General features: G+C 36.9%; 2 protein-coding genes across 2 annotated transcripts; both read right to left on the bottom strand.

Moving 5' to 3' along the window:
* Positions 1–9: 9 nt before the first annotated feature.
* On the bottom strand, positions 10–13,582 carry ap4e1 (adaptor related protein complex 4 subunit epsilon 1). Its single transcript, XM_044124393.1, has 21 exons — positions 13,229–13,582; positions 12,198–12,269; positions 11,975–12,098; positions 11,663–11,736; positions 10,792–10,913; positions 10,548–10,707; positions 10,294–10,460; positions 10,143–10,216; positions 9,938–10,060; positions 9,744–9,853; positions 9,514–9,653; positions 8,362–8,474; positions 8,168–8,286; positions 7,140–7,442; positions 5,835–5,946; positions 5,619–5,757; positions 5,290–5,536; positions 4,101–4,622; positions 3,828–4,018; positions 2,656–2,816; positions 10–1,425 (listed from the first exon to the last, which is right to left on the bottom strand). The coding sequence occupies exons 1-21, from the start codon at positions 13,367–13,369 to the stop codon at positions 1,265–1,267; spliced, it is 3,375 nt and encodes a 1,124-aa protein (XP_043980328.1). The 5' UTR covers positions 13,370–13,582; the 3' UTR covers positions 10–1,264.
* Positions 13,583–15,521: 1,939 nt separating this feature from the next.
* On the bottom strand, positions 15,522–21,188 carry LOC122835561 (guanine nucleotide-binding protein subunit beta-5-like). Its single transcript, XM_044124720.1, has 10 exons — positions 20,943–21,188; positions 18,896–19,032; positions 18,723–18,764; positions 17,627–17,703; positions 17,411–17,543; positions 16,485–16,628; positions 16,303–16,394; positions 16,152–16,200; positions 15,946–16,073; positions 15,522–15,603 (listed from the first exon to the last, which is right to left on the bottom strand). Exons 1-10 carry the CDS (start codon positions 21,076–21,078, stop codon positions 15,522–15,524), a joined length of 1,020 nt encoding a protein of 339 aa, XP_043980655.1. The 5' UTR covers positions 21,079–21,188.
* Between the last annotated feature and the right edge of the window lie 22 nt (positions 21,189–21,210).

Below are 21,210 nucleotides of genomic sequence, written 5' to 3'. Positions count from 1 at the left end.
AATCCGATCTGTTTTTCCAAGTGTTGCATTTATTATTATAGTCCCAGGATGTAGTGACAGGCACTCCAAGAAACGAGGACTCTTCTCTGTACCACAGGCACAAATTAAACATGCCATCATGGCATTTGAACATAAGGCATACGGTTGTGGATGTACAAACACTGTCCATACCGTTTAAATCAGCATAAGACATGAAAAATAGATCAAACTCCACCAGCAAACCCTCACAGAGCGGAGATCTCCTTCACAGCACAGATCTCCTGTGAAGTTAGTATAAAGCAAACAAATAAATATGTTTTTAATGTTGAAAACATAGTAGTGAAAGACTTAAGTTAACAGAAATCAATGAGCGCATAGATGATAATCTTACATGGAAGGCAATGAATTTTATAGAGACAGAAATTTAACATGGGCGTGAGCTCTGCTGGTTAAGATGGAGAACATTTCCCATTGTTTTCCAAAGGAAGTGACTGGTACTAATGTAAATTTTAACTTCTTAACCTGGTTTTCACTTTGATCAATTTCAGATTGACTTTATGAGAAAATAACTTTTTTTTCCATGACGGGAGTTTAAAATTTGTTTTTAGACATAATAATTTCAAAAATCCCTTCAGATTTCTGCTTTCTTGGGATTTTCTTCCCCTTTTACATATTTTGTAAAAGTAATGCTAGGGTTGCAACATATGTGAATACTCTAATGTTATAGATTTAGGAGACACAACTGGAGCAGCTATGGCTCAAACTTTAATGAAGTCTCATAAAATTTCCAAATAAGCTGAAATGAAGCTCTAAACACTCCAACTTATGTGCATTATAATGTGAGTTTCTTCATATATCTTCATACTTCTCTGCAGTTTATCTAAAAAATAAACTACACGTATTGCTCAGCCTTTATGGAGTTTTTTACTGTCATAACTATTTTAGAAAACAAAAATGAAGCTAATTTTAAAAGGTTGGTTTTTTTTGCTCATTACTAATAAATTTAGTTAATAGTTTCACAGATTTACTCAAACGATTATCATAATACTATAATAGTTTTAAGACAATAGTGTAATTTAAAACACACTGAGGCCCTGAGCTTGTTACCTGCCATGACTTTCCATAATTTTAAATCATTTGTGAACAAATTAAAATAAAACAACAATGGCCAGTAAATACATGAAATCAAAGCAGCAGCTGGTGCTGGAGTGTCCTGCAGATCTGTGGATCTCTTTGTTCAGTGCTTGGGGGTTCTGAATGGTTCCGGTGCTGCCAGCCGCGGCCCTCAGAGCTCCTGCAGAGCTCTCTGACAGCAGTAGAGGAGGCAGTCCGGCAGGTCGGGGACTGGAGAGCGCAGCCACACAGCCAGCATGCCGGCATGCATGCGACAGTGCATGAGACACGGCTGATCCTGCTGCAGGCAGCAAGCCACGATCGCTTCCACGCCTGAGGGAACAAACAGAAAATTCACTCATCAGGTGCCAGCAAAAACACTGAGTAAAGTATGGGCTTCATTCTGTGTGATATATACTAACAATTATTTTCATCAAAGCATATTTTACACTGTTCAGCTGTTCAATCATACTTAAATGACTGACACTTGTAAAAGCAAGCAGTTTGTCTGCTAGAAGAAGAACAATAACGAGGTTAAAGATCTGGAGCAAACACATTAATTACTTTCATGCGTAGCGGTGACTGCAGTGGGCAGCTACCTAAAAGACATTTTCTTGTGTTTTTTTGTGGACTTTTATACTATAAATCCACACAGTCCACTAAAGTCGACATTAGTGCATCATACAATACACTGCCAACTACTGGTCATCCACTGCAAGTGCAAGAAGATTTTTATTAAATCCAATATGGCAGACAGATGAAAAAGCAACTCTGGAATATCCAGTCCTTCCTTTTGCTCTTGGAGGTAAAAAAAATATTCTGACATCAAGTAACCCCTAAAGACTAATCCTACTGATGTATTTTCCAAATAACAACTTTGTATTTGTAATTTTGGAGAAAATTAAAACTACAATTTTCCCCCCACTTTTTCTTTATGCCTTAAGAAAATCAAAAACACTTTGGGAAAAAAAATCCTGACATGAAGGATCATAATTCATGCATGAAAGGACTAATTATTTCCAGAGTCAAAAATAGTAAAATTTACCAAATATTTTACAGATCAGATGCAATCTGAAAACAGTGAACCTGAAAAAATACTAAAAAATCATAAATATATGATTATGATATAAAAACTGTTCAAAATCTGATATTTATAAAGTAAGATGTTTCCAAATAGAAAACTTAAGTAATTTAAATACTTTTTTAATGCATTTAAGGCTACTCTAGATCAGGCATTTCTTTCTAAATACATTGACAAATAGCAAGTTGTATTATTTTTATTTTTATGGATACATTTGCACTTTGTGATTATTCTTTCTTTATTATCCTTATTAATTGCATTTTAATATCTGTAAGTTTTATGATGTGTAACTGTTGCTGTGCTGCTGCCAGTCTTGGCCAGGTGTCTCTTGAAAAGGATATTTCTAATATTAAATAAAGACAAAAAAATATATATTTTTAAAATACTCTGCGAGGAAATACCTTCTAAATTGACATATTTTGCTCTAACAAGTGAAAGAATCTGCTCATTACTTGTGTGAGATGCCTTTTTTCTGGGTTTACCTATAACTTCCACCACATGAAGCTGGAGTTTCCTCTTCAGTACATCCAGAGTGGCAGCGAGGGGATCCCGGCCGCCTTGGATCAGCGTCAGGTTCTGCTTGGTGTCATGGGAGAAGGCCAGCCACTTGGCTCCATACTCCTCTGTGGAAAGCCTCAAAGCTCTGCAGGAAACAATCGACTCATTTTAAGGCTGCAGCTAACAATTATTTAAGTCGCTGATTGTTCAGATTTAAAAAAATTGGCACTCTGCAGATTTTTCATTTAACCACTTAAGTTTATTTTATACCATATTTGTAATTAGGGACACACAGTAATTTTGGCTTAATTACTGGTCTGAATATATAAAAATTTGGCCTGATATTGATATCTAATATTAATATTGCAGTTATGGCTGACAGCCGAAATTTACTAATATTATACATATTTCACAACAGTTTTGACACCTTTGGAAAAGAGCCAACCAGAAACAGATAAAAATAAATGTCGGCTCAGTTTTATTTAATGGACCGATACCATCATGTGAAAAAATGACTGTCGGCCGATTCCGATGTTGTTGCATATCATGCATCACTATTAGAAATACATTAAAAATTCAAACAGATAATTCAATTCATTTTTAAATAATAAGAAAAACAATTTATTAACTAAAATCCAATGACATGATTTTATTAGTAAACGCTTAATCTCTTGTAGCAAAGGATGCATCTTAAGCCAAAAATATAGGTTTACAATCAACATTTGAAAAGCTGTTGATTATTTGCATTAATCAATTAATAATTGGATAGCAAAAGGTTCTTAGAAAGACATCTTTATTTACAAAATTTGAACCAGTTAAAGCTAAAACTAGCACTAGAGGAGTTCTGAATAGAACATATTTACTGAGAAAAATTTTTATATATATATTAATTTTTAAAAAAGAAACTTATTACAGTGAGAGCAGTAATTGAGACAATTAAGTTTGGCCTTAATTACTGCTCTGACTGTACTGTTCTTTCAGCAAATGGCCGTTTTTTTTTGGTCTGTATACTCCAGTTAATGATCAATCGATTACCAAATTATTTGATGATTATTTCAATAATAAATTAATCTTGATTAATCCGATTAATCGTTTCAGCCCTGATTAATTTAAACACCCTCCTGACAAATGCAAGACAACCCCAAAACTATCTCACCTGATGAAGGCTGTTAGAGGAAGTCTGTAGGAGAACTGCGTCGTCAGGGGCGACCCAGCAGGTGGTTGCCATGACACCGTCGCAGACAGATCAAAGTGGACGGAGGGTCTCTTTACAGTTAGGAAATACTGACAAACTGCTACACTGTGGCTTTTTAACTCCTCTGATGGAGAATCAGACACACAGGATACCTTCAAAAGAAGAACATGAGATTATATTTCAAAAAGATGCACAGAAAGAAGATATTTTGAGGTTTTTTGTTGCATGACGCACCTCTAGTTCTTCAGAGTCGACCTGAAGTCGTATCTGCTGAAGGAAAGAGTCTGAGCAGTTGGAAATAAAGACAACAAGAACGACTGAGTCTTCTTTCTGGACGTGGCAGGCCGAGACATCCAGGTTTTGTTTGGAGAACAGAGTAGTGGTTTTAGAGTGAGGAAGAGCCGAAAGCTCAGCTGGAAGATGCGAGGTGAGACTCGGGTCTTTGGATCTGTCTGGGTCGTGGTGTGGAGAAGCTTCAGCTGTCACATGTTCATCTCTAATGGGAGGAGTTTTGATTTCCTTCATGTCTGCGTCAGTCGACTCTTCTTCTGCATCACAGGCGCCGTTCGGAGCATCAAGGCCGGGTGTCTGTTCAGGCGGCGAACCGTCCAGGTCTGGTGAGTCCAGCAGGTTTTTATACAGCAAGTTATCAGAACCGTCAGAGGGAAAGACGAGCGGGTTGGTTATTTGCTCAGAACTCCCTGAAGCTTTGGTTTTTCTTCTGAAACGCTGGGAAGGTTGGTCAGACTTTCCCATCTGGTAGAAAAACAACAAATAATTTCTATCACACGTTATATTAACGCACTACATTAGGGCTGCATGCAGCGATTATTTATATAATTGAATAATATAAAGATTATTCTGCAGCTAAAAATATACTTCTAACATAAATATGGAAGAAAAAAATCTCAGCCTTTTCTGCTCAATTTAACATCAATACAGTGTGCAGCTAATTTGTTTTTTTTTTATTTTTGATGAACTGATTAATAATTGGATAGCAAAAGCTGCTTAATAGGAGATTTTTTTTTCTTACAGAATTTGAACCAGGTGAAGCTAAATCTAAGCCACTTAATTTACAGACAAAGTTTTTGTATTATCTTGAAATATATATTTTTGTATAGTTTTGGCTTAATTACTGGTTTAAATATGTTCTTCTTTCAGCAAAATTACCTTTTATGAGTCTGTAAACTCCTTTTAGCAATTAATCGATAACTAAATTAGTTGGCAATAACTTTAATAACCAATTAGTCGTGATTAATTGGTCTAATCCTATAAATCGTTTCAGTCATACGAGTCTAGATTTATACTTTAGAAAATAAATTTGCACAAAGAAAGCAACACATTTTGCTTTACATGTATGGGTGTGTGTGTGTGTGTGTGTGTTGGGGGGCATGTGAGTGCGTGGGTGTGTTCATTAGCTCACCAGACAAATGGAGCTCTGGGAGGCCAGACCGACAAACAGCGAGGACGCCAGCTGCTGCTTTTCCTGGTCACACTCAGGCGTTGGTGTCGGAGTCGGTGTTTGACTGTTGTTGTTGCCCAGTTGGTCGGCGGACCGAACCGGGCTGGCGGCCTCAATCCGAGGAGCTTCTTCTGTCGGCTCTTTCTGAGCTAGGTAGCCGTCTCTACCCCACAGCCTCTTTACGCCATCCAGCTTCAAAACCGTAGAGCTGAAACAACAAATCACACTCAGGATTTAAACTTCCGAGAGATAAAACACTTAATTCTGCCTGTGGCTGCGTGTCTGAGTACCTGCCCTTGTGTGAGAAATCAGTGCTGTCGCCGGAGAGGCCAGAGCTGATGGACAACAGGGTGGGAGACTGTCTGTCAGTGATGCTGCATGAGGACATGCTGATGGGCAGCGACAGGCCGTAGGGCTCCAGGTTCAGCGCTGAGACAAAGAGCAACATCAGGACAAGCCCAAACAAAACAGTGGAAACTCTGCCAAAGCATTTGCATGATTTTCACCTTTTGATCGAGACAGTTCTTCCTGCCTTTGATGAGGAGGCTTGTAAGGAGCCGCGCCCGCAGCCAACGCCTCCGACACAAATCCGTCCAGAAAGGAAAGCGAGGAATCCACCTGGAAAACAGCGAGATTAGAGCTGCAAACAAGCCCATTAAAAATAATTAAGAAAGAAAAATTATTAAAAGTAACAGTTAAACCTAAAATTATTTAGACCCCTGGCATTCCCACTGTTATTGCACATCTGTTTTTCTGCACTGATATGCACTGAAAAAAGTACTTTTATCTAGTTTCTCGTACCAATATTTCAGTACATTTGAAATAAGACAAAACTAATTTACAAGTAACTTTTCATAACTAAGTAGGAGATTGTTTTAAGTAAATAATTCCTTAATATTGGTGAAAAAGTACTAGTGCCACTAGTAAATTATTTAACTTATAACAAGACAGTTTTCCTCATATTGTAAGTAAAATAATCTACCAGTAAAAATAAAAAGTTTTTATCAATATTAAGGAATTACTGATTTAAATCTTGCTAAAAAGTTACTTGTAAGTTACTAGAAAAAAAATACTAGATTTTGTGTTTTGTTAGTAAATATTCCACCTTTTTCAATGTTCAATGCACATGCACATTATGTACATTTTTGGAAAAGTTACACATCCCTTGGATTGCAATCACAGTATTTGTATTTCTAATAACTGCACTGTATTTTTTATTTTGTTAGTTTTTTAATGTATATTACTGTCCCTATTACTGCTATTATTGTTGTAATTATTGTGATCCTATATACTTGATGGTGCTGTTACACCTAAACTTCCCATTTGCCAGACAATAAAAATGTCTTCTATTGTCTTCTATTCATATTCATATTTCACATTTTAATGTTTAAATATTTGTTTATATAAGCAAATAAGCTTTAAAACAACAAGATGACCTGATTCCAAATTTAAAACATCATTCATGTTAGGTTCCTGATTAAAAAAAAAGAAAAACTACATTAACATTACAGTACCCTCCTGCTGTAAACCTCAACTTTCTCACTTCTCTAGGTTGTAGACATGCTGCAACAGCTGCTCAGATTAATGCTGACAGCACTTCTTGTTGGTTTGGTAACTATTCTTATTACTGTAATACACTCTGTGCCATGGAGGACATGTACATGCAGGTCAACAAACCCTAAGCCTGTCAAAGAGCACGAGACATTAAATCAGCATTTATTCTCCTTTTTTTCTATGCTTACTTATTGAAAATAAAGTTAATGATGTTTGAGACATAACTTGACTGTTCTGCTGCCATGCTTGTGTATTACCTCCACAGGCTCCATGCTGGCACTTCGCGGTAACACCTTGGCTTGCAGTTCAGAGTCTTGGCTGAGGATCTCCAGCTCCTGAGCTCTTTGTCTCAGCATGGTGTCCAGGGAGCTGCTGTAGGTTTCCGAGACATTATGAACCAATGCCAGAGCCGCTCCACCGGGGCAGAGCTTAGTCATAGCCATGAGGACCCAGCACTTTGTTTCACTGCTGCTGCTCTTCATGTCCAGCAGTTTGGCCAGCAGCCTCACAATGACGTCCGGCTCAAGATCCTCCCTCAAGTGAGAGTATTCACCAAGAACCTAAACACAGCAACAACAACAAAAAAACTATAGCAGAGGAGCCAGGGTTCCTGCACGTTTTTAATGTCAACATTTTGAATTTTGACACTTTTCTAGACTTCTTAGACCTTTATCTCACTTTACAATGTTGAGTAATGTTTAATTTATAATGTTTTAAAAGCAACTCTAAACAGTTGGGTTTTTAGTCTAGATTTAAAGGAACTCTACTATTTTGAACATCCAAACTAAGTGAAAAGCCTGTTCCCCTTCTCACCTGTGGTGGCGCTGCACCGCCAATCCTTCAAGGAAACGACACAAAAAGCGCAGAAGAAGGCATGAGTGCCACTTCCTTCTTCGTAAAATATAAACAAGTAGTGTCAGATTTTAGCGGTTGTACGATTTCTCTTTCGTTTTTGGTAAAAGACCACGGGCGTTAGATTCACTCGTTTGTTTTGGTCGTATTTACTTCGCTTTAGTTCACTTCCTGCTTTTGGAGCGGTCTCCACATCTGCATTCGAACCGAATGCAGACAAACCGAACTGAGACTCAGCTTTCTAGGAGGACGAGAGTTCACTTTTTTGGTTCACATCTGAATTCGGTTACACATTCACACTTCCCCAAACGAATCGGACTTTGTAGACAAAAGTACTAAAGCTCGACTAAAACGGACTAAACACTCACCCTCAGTCTTAAAAACCTTGAGGTAAAGTAAGAGCAGCTGAGGTTTATGTGTGAGCAACTCTCACCCAGCAAATGACTTGAAGAAAACGCTGTGGCAGTTTGCTGGCGTCTCTTTGTAGCAATGAAATGTATGAATTCACAGCAAACAGCCTCAACTTCTTGTCCTCCTCCACACTGTCAAATCCTGGAAATATTGGGGGGAAAAATAAGAATCAAATACGTTTACCAGCAGAACAAGTGGGATTTGTGGTTAACTCACCCTCAGAGAGAAGTTTAAGAAAACTGTTTGGGATATCCGGTTGTAACAAGTCTCCACCGAGTGAAAACACTGTGTTCATGGTATCGATAAACCATTCATTATCTGGTGCATATGTGCAAAAGTATATAGGAAAAAATGTACAAACAAGACAAATCAAAGCAAACAAATTGAAAGTTAAGCATAAATCTTTTGAAAAGTGTTTATACTGCTTCTCAAAAATGATCTCTTTCATTCTCAGAGACTTAAAATTTATTTTTCACACTTGTTTACCTAAAGTAACCATAATTGTTTAGAGTACTGTAATTACTAGACAAAAAATGTAATTACAAAACAATTAAGAAAACTAGACAAAATTAAAATTGGGCAAAAAAACTATAAAATGGCCCAAATAATGTCAAGAACTTTTAGATTTTTCTTTAAAGATATTTTAACTTTTATGCAACTCTATTGAAATGTATTGACAATCTCCAGAATTCTACAAAATTCAGCAAGAACTTTGTGCTCTTTGACAGCTTACTACATCCGCATACTTCAACTTACAAACTCCTTTCAACTTCTAAATAGATCACAAGCTGTTGAGCTGTCTTCACATGAGTCAGGTTTTTGATACACCTTACGGTTTTTCTAAAATCACAATTTAAGTTTTATGCAGATTTTTGGCCGTTATCTTTATAATGTAATCCAATGACGGAATTCTTCAACTGCCAGAATGCGCTCTAGTAACCGACACTTTTTCAAGTTTGACTACTTTTTTCACAAACAAAATGCTGCTGTTCGTATATAATTCACTCTAGAAAAACAATTTAAGCATCAAAACGTAGCCATGGACGTCTGCTTTACGGAAACATAAAGCATTGCCGTAGGTCTTACAGGGGTTTTTTCAAACACTTCTGGCGTGCAGGAACGTCTGCCCTTCCTCCATTGGGCTCCATGTAAAATATTTTCAGGTTTGTCTCCTCAGCATCTTCTGGTGCATTCAATCAGTAGATTAGCTGGGATATCAATTTTTCAAACTATTATCATTATAGTTTCTGTTTTCAGATTAATATGACCATATTTCTACAAGTATGGCTCTTAACTACAAGCACCAAGTGGTGAAAACATAGTTAAAAGATGCCGATTTGAGACAAAGACTAACATTTGTAAGGATATTTTTCCGCCAGTTCTGCCACCTTCCCCACCAGGTCAATGGTCGTGTGATCATCTTCACTGATTCGCAGAAAGTCCAGCATCTTCTCAACGATCACCGTCACATTCTGGTCATTAGTTATTCTAAAGAGCAACTCCAGCGTCTGAAAGAAAGCAGATTAAAAACCCAGTGATGATGGAAACCTTTGACACTTTGACACCAGAATCAAAGACTGGAGCCACATCCGACTCACCTCCCGCTTGATGATGAGGTCAGGATGGTCAAGACACTCGATGATTGTCATCTGATGCTGCAAAGCTAACTTTGGGTCCTGCTGGACCACATAGGTGAGAGCTTTCAGACCTACAGAAATATTAGATCATAGTATAACTCTCACTTTTTATTATGAGGGAATAATCTGTGAGGAATCATGCTTTCTTATCTCACCCAGATACTTTAGATTAATCTTTGGAGACAGAACAAAGTTGCCAATGCACTTTGCAGCTTTCTCTAAAAGGTCTGATTTGGGATGAATGGTGTAAATACATTTTACACACTCATATAGAATAGCTGTAAAGAAGGAGAGATGCAAGTAAGTGGCTAATAAAAATTTATCTTCTTGTAAAACATTTGTTAAAGAGGCCAAACACACCATATGTGATGTTGTGGTTCATCTCTGCCCGTCGCAAAGACTCGTCAAGGATTTCATACATGATCTCGCTTGTGCTGTGCAGAGAGAGAAGAAATTATAAAAACTTTGTGGTGGACAAATGTTTAAACTACAGGAAGTTAGAAATGATCACCTCTGGTCATTTTTCCCCAGAAAGGAGAGTATTCTGAGAAGGTGGATTTGAAGCCAGGGAGCAGGAACACTGTGATAGTTAAAGTCCATGGGCAGCTTCCCTCCCACCACCTGCTTCAGTATGGTGACAAAACTCGGTGCGAGATCTTTGTAACCTTCTGGATTCTCCTGAAGTAAATATAAAACCATATAGCCGCAAACTCCACCACAGAGATCAAAAATGCAACTTGAAACGCTTAAATTATTATTATTTACCTGAATGAGCTGCAGGTAAATGTGCAGAGAAGCCGACATCACGCCGGGGTCTTTGTCGCACAGCGCCTTGCGAAACTTGTTGTGAATGTGCTGAACTTGATTCGGCGCTATCAGATAGAATTTATACAAGGCCAGGACGGCTTTACGGCGAATTATTTCTCTGCAGATTTGTAACAATAAACACTCATTTGTCAATCCGTTTAAGTTTATTTGTCATCTGAAAAAAGCATGAAGTGCTTCTTACTTTGGGTGATTGAGCTTTTCCTCCACCAGGGGGAGGATGGCAGGGATCATATCTTTGGGGAACATCTGGCTCACCACTGTGAGCGCCATGCACACTTCAATCAGATTCGTACTTTGAAGATCCTGGAAACACATCGGCAATACCATTATGAACCCTTCAATGTCTCAGTATTTTCTGTTTCATTTTAATTAATGCAAAAGTATCACTATTTTCACATCTATGCTGCTTCTTTTTTTATTTTTGAGGTTTGATAATAATGTGGTGCAGAGATGAGATCAGAGATCAGAGCTTACCTCAAATATTCCCTGCACCACATGGGACACATTGATATTTCAGCCTGATTACTTTAAAAAAGGGCCTAATAATTTAGCACAAACAATTTGAACACCTCTAATCATAATCTACAAATGTACAGCTTTCTTTGAAAACCGGATAAATCCTAATCCATTGGTGCAAACTTTGCTTTAACTTAATTTACCCTGACAATTTTATATATGTATATATATATATATATATATATATATATATATATATATATATATATATATATATAAATTAAATAAGGTAATCCCTAGATAGAATCATTACTCACAATCCATCAGAAAATCAGTTAATTATCAAAGTGTACATCCTGAACTTTTAAAAGTTTTTCTTTAACAAAACCAAACCAAAGTGTATTAAACAATGAGCTGTTTGGTGCATAACATAAGAAAAGTGGGAAATTTATTGGTCTGAATCAATCAAGAAGAGGGTTACTCAATATCTGATCAATAAAGCACAAAGTTATTTGTGTTTGCTATTTTTTATAAAGTGTTAAAATATTTATAAATGTGTGTGAACAAAAAAACATGACAGTCAAGCTACCACTGACCTTCAGCACCGTGTTAACCAGGAGAAGAAGCAACTCATGACTTTCATTCAAAAACAGCGACACAGCAAGGTAACCTGAGTGAATCACAAACACTTTAGTGTTATATTATTATTATTATTATTATATTAGAACTTTAAAAATCCAAATCTGAACATACATTTGCTCCATTTCATGCATTTTCTACATACATGCTACTGAAACATGCTACTTTTTTAAAAAAAATACTGTCTGCTTCAGGAAATATTTCCCTTATAAAGTTATAGTAAAGTGTTTCTGCTCAAACTTTGTATCATTTTATGCCTGAAAACACACCGACTCTCTTCTCCAGAACATTCCCTTGCTGGGCCAGTTTAATGGCGTGGATGTAGCTGAAGGAGACGCCATAACCCAGCATCTCACAGTAGATCGCTCTCACCATGAGCTCCTTCATCTGCCTCTAAATCAGATTAGACCAAAGAATAAAAAATAAAAAAATGAACAAAGATAATTTTGCTGTATTGGAGCAGATGAAACGGCGAAACAATGAGAAGAATACCATAGTTGTGTTAGGGGAAGACACTTGTTCTTTAATTAGCAGGAGCTCTCGTTGAATGAGTTTCTCTTCCTCCTGCACAAAGAAATGTAGAAAATTATACACAATAACTGGGAAAATGTTTATATCCAGTAACCTTTGCTATGATAATATCAGTGCTGACTTTTTCCCGTAAATTTCAGGTAATATCAGCCCGTCACATTAAGCAATAAATCAATTAATCGCATGAGAAATTAAAACAAGCTCAATAATTTCCATTTGAAAGATTGATAATGTTTCTCTTTTCTCTTTTTCTACCAAAAATTGGATGATAAAGTTTTCAATCTGGTGCCTTGATCTCAAATACCTCCTTTCTTTAAAGGACGATTTTGTTTACAGAGGCTTCATAATTAATTTGTTGTTTTGTTTATTTATTGTGGATATTTAAAACGTCTTCCATTTCCAATTTAAAGTTTATTGATATATGAGTATGCGTTCTTGCATTATTATGCCATTACCATCGTATTAATAGAAAATGGTTTCAAAACAATGTAATAATTTCTCACAATAACTACTGGGACAATTTATCGTCCAGAAAAACTTTTTATGGTGACACCCATCTGTTTACCTAACATTTAATGCAGTCTATAAAGCGACACTACCTTGTACTACCAAGGCTGGGCAATACAACCTTGTTACAACATTATTATAAAGGTGTTTTTAAGTTAAAGTACTTTGTTCTTACAGTCAAACTAAATAAAATAACCTTAACGTTTATGTCAACATTGCAAACCATACACCAAATATCAACAGCCTGAGCCCAACACAAGCACTTGAACGCACCATTGAGGACAAGTCTTTCGAAAGTGTCAATACGCTCCACGACAGCTACTGAACAACAGACCATCTGTTTATATCGCACTATAATTAACAATGTGCGACACATTTACTGAGGACAAACACATTTTTAATGGAAGAACATAGCAGTTTAGCAAGCTAATGTAACAGCAGTATATCAGGTCGCAACTTTTGTGGGCTTTATAGGATCGACTTACATGTTTTGATGTTAGTTCAGTGATTCCTCTGATGAGGTTTCCTAGTTTAGAGTTGGAGGAGAGTTTTGCTGAGCCAGGCTGAGAGTCTAAAGAGAGCAGGCTTGGTAGAGCTGTCAGCGTTTTTTCCACCACATCGCTCATTTTGACAACAAACAGCGCACTGTCCGTGTGACTTCTGTACTAAAACACACAATTATTGGATCACCTGTTAATAAATATTAATACATTATAGTTACATTGCCCGTTGGGCATTTAAAACAGCCACTTTAAGTAAAATAACATCACAGATCCTCCATTGTTTTTAAGGAAGACCGACAAACGCGTAATGGTGATGTCACTTCCGTTTTTCAGAAGAATTGGTGATGGGAATTCCGACTCTTTTCCGGGAGCCAAGTCATTTGTGCGAAATGTTGTTTTCCTGTGAAAATATGTTGATGTCAAGGTTATTACTTTCAGTTTAATCGTCATTTACTGTCATAAACAAAGAAAAGCATAAAAATAAATAAAAAATAAAAAATAAAACTTGTTTAATGTGAGGGCCTTTTGGGTTTTGTGTTGTTTTAAAATCGCCAAAAGAATCTGTCTTTTTTCCAACTTTTGTCATGTTCACTGTAGCCTGACAAATATTAGTCAGTCACCAAACACTGTTTTCCAACATATTGTGTGATTCATAATTTTTTATTGCTGATATAAAATGATGGAAGCTAGCTGATAGCAGGATCCGAAAAAATTAAACTTTCTGAAAAAATGAGAGCGTATGCTTTCCAATAAAATGTATTGGATGAAAGATATTTATATTTCCATTGTCAATATTTTATAGTTAAGGTTGTTTATTGGTCTAGATAATAAGTACTAGCATTTGTATCAAAAGCCTTTAAATATTTCCCTATGATTATGAGTTGGCAAATAAAGGAAAATATGTCCAGGTCTATATTTGAACATTCCAAATTCCGTCTATTAATGGAACTCACTATTTCGTGTTAAAATAATATGATCTTAATTTTTACCACTTTTTGCTATTTCGTAGGCTACGTTTGTATGGAGGACCAAAACGGACATAATAAGAAATAAAAGCATAAATATATATTTATTTTTTCTTTTTAATTTCCCCTAAAGTTTTAGACGGATTTTTTTTCAGGTACGAAATGGTGCCCCCTAGTGTCGTACATTTTAAACGGATTGTGCGTTCACGCCAAAAAGACATTTAGTACCTGTTGTGGCCAAAGATTTTTGCTTTATTTTGTTTTCTGTTCTTTTTTCTTTATATTTCTTTCATAGTTTGTGTAATGAAATGTTGTGCTACTCAAATAAGTAATATGTACCTGCAGGATCTTACAAAGAGTTTACATAAAAATGAAATAAAAAAATAAAAAAATCATATTTTAGTAAAACAAATCCCTGTGACATATAGCAAAGTGATAGACACATAAAGATAGTCAAAACTTGGTTTATTAGCTTTATAATATTCTGAATAACAGTCCCTTTTACATCTGTACACTAAACTACAGCAAAATAATTACACTGAATATGAAATTACAGCCATCGCGCAGTTGCTTGGGAAGGAGTACATTCTTGCAATCTTTCTTAAATGTAACATAGAAGTGCTTGGATTAGAAGTTGGAGTCCTTAAAAAAAAGAAAGAAAGTGGTTTATTATGAATATTTATGCTGGGAAGCTGTCTTGAAGAACTGAACAACAAAACAATAAAAAAGCCTGGTTTATTATTGCAAAATTACAAAATCAAAATTATAAACTCTAATCATAAATGTAATGTATTTACTTCAGTTTAGATTTGGAAGGTTGTTAAAAACACTCATTTTTTAATGAGTAAACTTTTTTCACAAGTTTTACTTGTTGTATTTTATGCCACTTTTCACTACTGCCCATTGGGTATTTTAAATAAAATTTTAAATTCAGTATTAAATAATATAAATTATTTTCTCCAATTCTAACCCTGCAGGGAGGGACTCTACTCTCCTCCTTCTGTCAGATTTATTTGGTTTTCCTCCTCAGACTGTGTCTTTCATTATCACCAGTGAAGAAACAAATAAATATAGTCCTTTATGTGGGCACACACAATACAATACTTTATTGTGTCACTTCTACCCCACGCCAATGCAAGTCTCTACCATTCATATTTTCTGTAACATATTAAATATTTCTGTGCTATTTTCATATCGTAATGCAAGCGTGCCAGTTAGTTTAACATCTCAGAAATATTTAAATCTACCCTGACCAGAAGACAAGATTATATACAATTCTATATGCCCTATGTACAACCAAAACTGAGGTTCTAGCTCGCTGATTGTACGCTAGCAAACAGAAACGTCTGTGTGCCTTCAGTAGTTTCCACTGGAGCGTGTTTAGGCCCAAATCTGGAACAAAAACAGAAGCAAAACAGCAAGCATAATCGATGAAAGTTGGTAAAGAGAATAGAAATGATCAACTAGAGAGAAACCTCGCATCCTTCATACCCGGAGAGTGTGATCCCAGGATCCTGTGCAGAAGGCTGTCCCATCAACGCTTTAGAGTGTGACTTTCATGTCCAAACAGAATGGAGAATAATTCCTTTAGCGCTCACACGTTTATGGTGTGATCTATCCGCCAAGGTAGGAGAAAAGGCCAAACACAGACACGAACATATTTTGTGGTTTCTGGAAGCAATAACTGCATGCATTTTGTGGTTTCTGGAAGCAATAACTGCATGCAGTGCAGACGACATCAGAATCCGGAGCAAGAAATTTATACCACTGAGTGAGAAATCAACACTGGAGAGCCCAAAGATGATGCTCTCCTTGGAATAAATGGCAACTTCTCTGTCGGCCCTCAAGTCGTACAGGCGGCACTGAAACAAAACGGGGGAAATTTGAATTTTCGAGGCTAAAATAAACCACTTTACATAAATTTTTAGTGGTGTACTTACTGTGGCATCATCTGAACCAGATGCAAAAGCATCCCCACTCGGATAGTATCTATTTTAAAACAACAAGAGGAGAAAATTATAAAAACAATAAATCTTTTTTAATAGTAAAAATCAAACAATAAAATGAGCTTGGATTAAGACAGTTACATACCGCACGCTATTTATGTCAGATTCATGAGTTTCAAATGACTGAATGCACTGTCCTGAACGCATGTCCCACACATTAGCCTTCTTATCACAGCCCTGTCGTGAGAGTCGAGGTATAATTTAACAAAATCAAGCTTTCAAAGTGTTAACAAGCTGCAAACAGAGTGGTGCGGAGGCAGTCCTCACCCCTGAAACAAACGTGTTTCCAGTCTCAGATGGGGCCAGGTCCAGACAGAGCACGTCTGCAGCGTGGCCATGGAAACTCTGCAGCAGCTGCCCGCTTTCCACATCCCATAATGCACATGTCCCGTCCCCGCTGGACGTCAGGATCTTCAACACAAGCAGACAAGAAGAAGGAGAATTGTATTCATGCCCTTTGAGCCATTTCACATCTTCTACAACCATAAACTTGAATGTATTTTATTTATACGATTTATGTGATAAAACAACACAAACGAGTGCATAAGTATGATAATCCATTTTACTTCAGTTGGAGCCTAAAAAGCAAATGGTGACCACTAAATAAACTAAACTAAACTGAATTGAATCGAAGAGGACCAGGTTAACTCTGGAGGGTCTTAAGAGATTTGATAAAGGGAAACTATTAGCTGTGGACTCTAGAAATATGGACTTTATAGAATGGCCTCTACACAATTGAAAACTGACATTCAAAGATGAACAAAAAAGAAAAGAGAATGAGAGTGTGCAAACTCTTTAGTTCATAGATGTGCAAATACCCCAAAGGCTTACAGATTTAACTGTAGCAAATGTTTATTAAGTATATATATAATCAAATGCACGCAACAATTTTCAGATATTTTTGCATGAAGTTATAAACATTGCATTCTTTTTCTTCCACTGCACATTTGTTGTACACTACAAATATAAAACCCCAATACCATGCTTCACCTTTGATGGCTGTAACATCAGAAAATCTAAAAACATTCGTGAACTATAAGTCCTTTTTGATGGTGCTGTTTAACATATGGCTGCTATTGCTTTGTGTTTGCTGTGAGAAACATCATGTGACCAGGACTGACGCTCCTGTGAATCATTAACAGAATTAGGACGCAATGTTGCTGTTTTTTTTAATTTTAGTTTTATGTTCTCACCTGCATGTCTGAGTTGGTGAAGCTACAAGCAGACAGGTAATTCGTGTGCATCGCCACCGACTTCTTCTTCGCTGCCAAGTTCTCATTCTTGTCCAGGGACAGAGGATACACAGAGCATTTATTATCCAGGCCCCTGTGACAGAAAACAGGCCCAGTTCACCAAACAGTAAATGAGCAGCAGGTTTAGATTGCCAAGGGTTGTAGTAGCAAACTCACCCACAAGCTACAGCGCAGCCAGATGGAGCGTAGGCGCAGGCCATCACCCAGGTGCAAGGCATTGTAACAGCGTGCTCCTAATGAACATCAAAACACAAAGCAGTGTGAGCGAGGCGCGGACCGTGATGACAACAGGTCAGAGAGGACGACGGCTATGGATATAAGATGTAATTAACATCTTCCAAAACACATAGCAGAAGAATATTTTGGATTTAATGTAGACAAGTTTTAACCCTAGCTATTAAATGACGTGTTTCCTTACTTATTTCTTGTCTATTATGTTATTTCCTTTCATAATATCGGACTTTAATCTCAGAATTCTGAATTTAATCTTGACCCCTTGACAGCACAGAGATTTAATATTTTTTTTATGTTTCTTTATTGAATCTGAGCAATATTGCGTCAGAAGAATGATGTGCTGCTCTGGTCCTGGTAAGTTTGTACTTTGGATACATTTACTGTTTCTTCATAAAGTTTATTTCAGATAACAATAGTCTACAGTAGAAAGGGGTTTAAGTCTGTTACTCCTTCTCCTTATTTTTAAGCACATAGTGAACAATATGATGTCAGAGACTGGATTAAAAAATAAGAAGAAAAATCTTCCAGATACCAAACTTTAAAAACCTGCAGTAAGCCTGCAGAATTGTGAGCACTATGTGAGAGACACTGAGTTTATTTAAAAGTACAAGAAACTACAGCTTTTTGTAGTAATGTGCAAAAAATAAAAATAAAAAAACTCCTGCACCTAAATAAAGTGAGACTAAAAGCATTAAACAGGAATTATGTTTGTGCTTTGATTCCTTTGCAGAGATTTTTCAAAAGATTGGCGACTTATTTAGATAAAACTCATGGTGGGATATTTTCAGGGATCTTACTCAGTCTTAAGGTATTTTATATGTGTTTTCCAGATAAGCATGAAAAATATAAATTCTTTGTCATATTATTGACATGATGAATAAAAAAAATGAATGCACTAATAAGAGTATCTTTAATGTTCTCTTTTTACATAAATATCAATCTGTCAATTCATCCATCCATCTATCTACCCATACGACAAGTACCATAAAATGCTTCATGAACTGGAATAGAGGATTACCTTGTTAGTGGTGAAAGCATCCCATACAATCACTTTTCCATCCTGCATTAAAAGACAACAGATATTTAGAAACTGGGAAATTTGTTCCTTCAACAAATAGGAAAAAAGTAAAAAAATAAAAAACTGGTTTTAAAATGGGCAGCAGAAAAAATCGGAGCAGAAGGAAACCCGACCTGTGAGGAACTGACGATTCTCCTCTTGTCCTTGCACCAGTCCATGCACAGGACTTTGTTGCCATGTCCCTTCAGAGTCCTGCGGGTTTTCATGACAAACTGACCCAGGGCTTCCACTTTCTCTGCCACCTGGTGAACTGCACCGACACAGAGAGCGAGTTGTTACAAAAATATGAAACTTTTCAGATTTAACATGTCACATTTAACAGCAGCACTGCCTGAATGTTTGGAGCTGTCGCCCTGCAGGAAGAAGAATCTCCATTATTTTCTAAGGTGATTCCCTGTTTCTGCTGAATTATAACCACCATACAGCATGATGCTGCCACCACCGTGTTTCTCTATGGGCAAAATACATTAATCATATATATCTTGTGGTAAACTCCAAACAGAACTTCCTCTGGCTTTCTTATTTCCAGCGTAAATTTGTGGATAAAATATAAAATACTATGCAATGTGTTAAACTTTGTGGTTGAAATGTAGCAAAATCTGAAGGAGAAAAAGTTCAAGAAGTGAGAACAACTTCACAAGACTTTGGATTAATGCTTCAGTAGTACTTGGAATATTAGGATATCAGTTATTAAACTATGGCAAAATGAAAATAACCTTTGTTTTTGCTAAACAAAGGTTAGCAATTTAGAAATTTAGAAGAGGATTTTACGATGCTGTATTGGAACCATTGCAAATAGAAAAGAGGGAGTAAATTCCCACAAAAAAATCCCTCAGAAATATTCATTAAGGGGCGTGCTCTGGTGGCGTAGAGGATAGCGCACCCCACGTTCGGAGGCCTTCAGTCCTCGACGCGGCCGTCGCGGGTTCGATTCCTGGACCCGACGACATTTGCCGCATGTCTTCTCCCCTCTCCTTACCCCCCTCCTGTCAGCCTGCTGTCATATAAGGGACAGCAGGCTGTCCCTTAAAAAAAGGGAAAAACTAAATTCTCAACTGAATTCAAGTTGATGAGAAATTGTACAAATTCATTAGTGGTGATCAATTTAAAGAAATAAAATACTTTTCTTTTAAACTGTTGCAAACCTATATAAAGAAACAATTCATTTACATTTGTTGTGACAATCATAGGTCTTTAAAATCAGCACAGGTCAGTCAGTGTGTTCTATAAAACCATATTGACACCATTTCACAGCCAGCCCACAAAAAGACCCCCTGGTGAGGAAAAATAAATAAATAAATAAAATAAAATTCATTAAAAAACAAGGATGTTTTGGAGATTGAAAATTTGTTTGAAAATTTTCAGAAATTGTGAGATTAATCTCAGATTTTTTTTTTAGAAAATCATGGAAACGTCTGAAAAGTTTCTGTGTTTTTTTGTAGAAAATTTCTGAGTTTTTTTTTTTGAAAATGTCCTAGTTTGTTCTAGTATTTTTCTTTGTTTTTTGCAGAAAAGTCCTTTTCCTCCCTCCTCCCCTCACCTCATCGCACCAATACACCTAACTGACAATTTTGCCTTTTGTGGTCAGAATTCTGATTTTTTTTTTCCAGTCAAAATTTAGAATTTTATCTCAGAATTTTGAGAAAAATTAGATTAAAATTCAGATTTTTTTTTCAGAAGTCTGACTTTAATGCAGATGGCAACCATCTTCATAAACAGAAATATAAATTGTGCAGGAGGAGGAATCACTTTCTAGAGTTAATATGTTGGATTTCAGTGTTTTTTATTAATATTCATGGGGTCGAGATTAAACTCAGAATTCTGAGATTAAAGTCAAATATGCATTTTTTATTTTTAAATTTTTCACCAGTGGCTCCAAACATCTTCAGTACAGAATTAATGTTTGAATAGAAAAAACAGCATTTTGTGTTTTTTCATGAGACATCAGTGACATTAGTGAACGTCTCAGCGATAAAAGCGATCGGGAAGCAAACATTTCGGTTCCTCATCGGCTCAATAATTTGTACCGACCCGTGAACAGAGCGCAAAAGAGCCGAACCGAGCGGTTACAATGATAGAAATGTCCCGTTTTTTCCCCTGACGGTGAGCAGGCAGGATGGGAGACGAAAGCATGGAGGCCTCTCCATTTTCAGGACTCACGCTCGACGTCGTGCAGCTTCGCCCTCTCCTCCTCCAGCTTGGTCTTCAGCGTCTCCGACTCGGTTTTCAGGTGGGCCAGAGTCTCGTTCTGCTGAACCTCCTGTGTCGCCATTTCAGGGATTAGAGGGGATCTCATATATTTCCTTTGTGCGGGGAGCGACGGCCAGTGGAGAGGCTTACAGCGGCGGAGCTAACAGCTGATGCTGCTGTCATGACGTCAGCGGCAGAAGATGCTCCTTCAGGAGAGGAGGAGGAGGAGGAGGAAGAG

This window comes from Gambusia affinis, linkage group LG08 (genome assembly GCF_019740435.1).
Source record: "Gambusia affinis linkage group LG08, SWU_Gaff_1.0, whole genome shotgun sequence".
NCBI classification, from domain to species: domain Eukaryota; kingdom Metazoa; phylum Chordata; class Actinopteri; order Cyprinodontiformes; family Poeciliidae; genus Gambusia; species Gambusia affinis.
The sequence above is the reverse complement of the archived record's forward strand: the minus strand, read 5'-3'. Positions and strand labels throughout refer to the sequence as shown.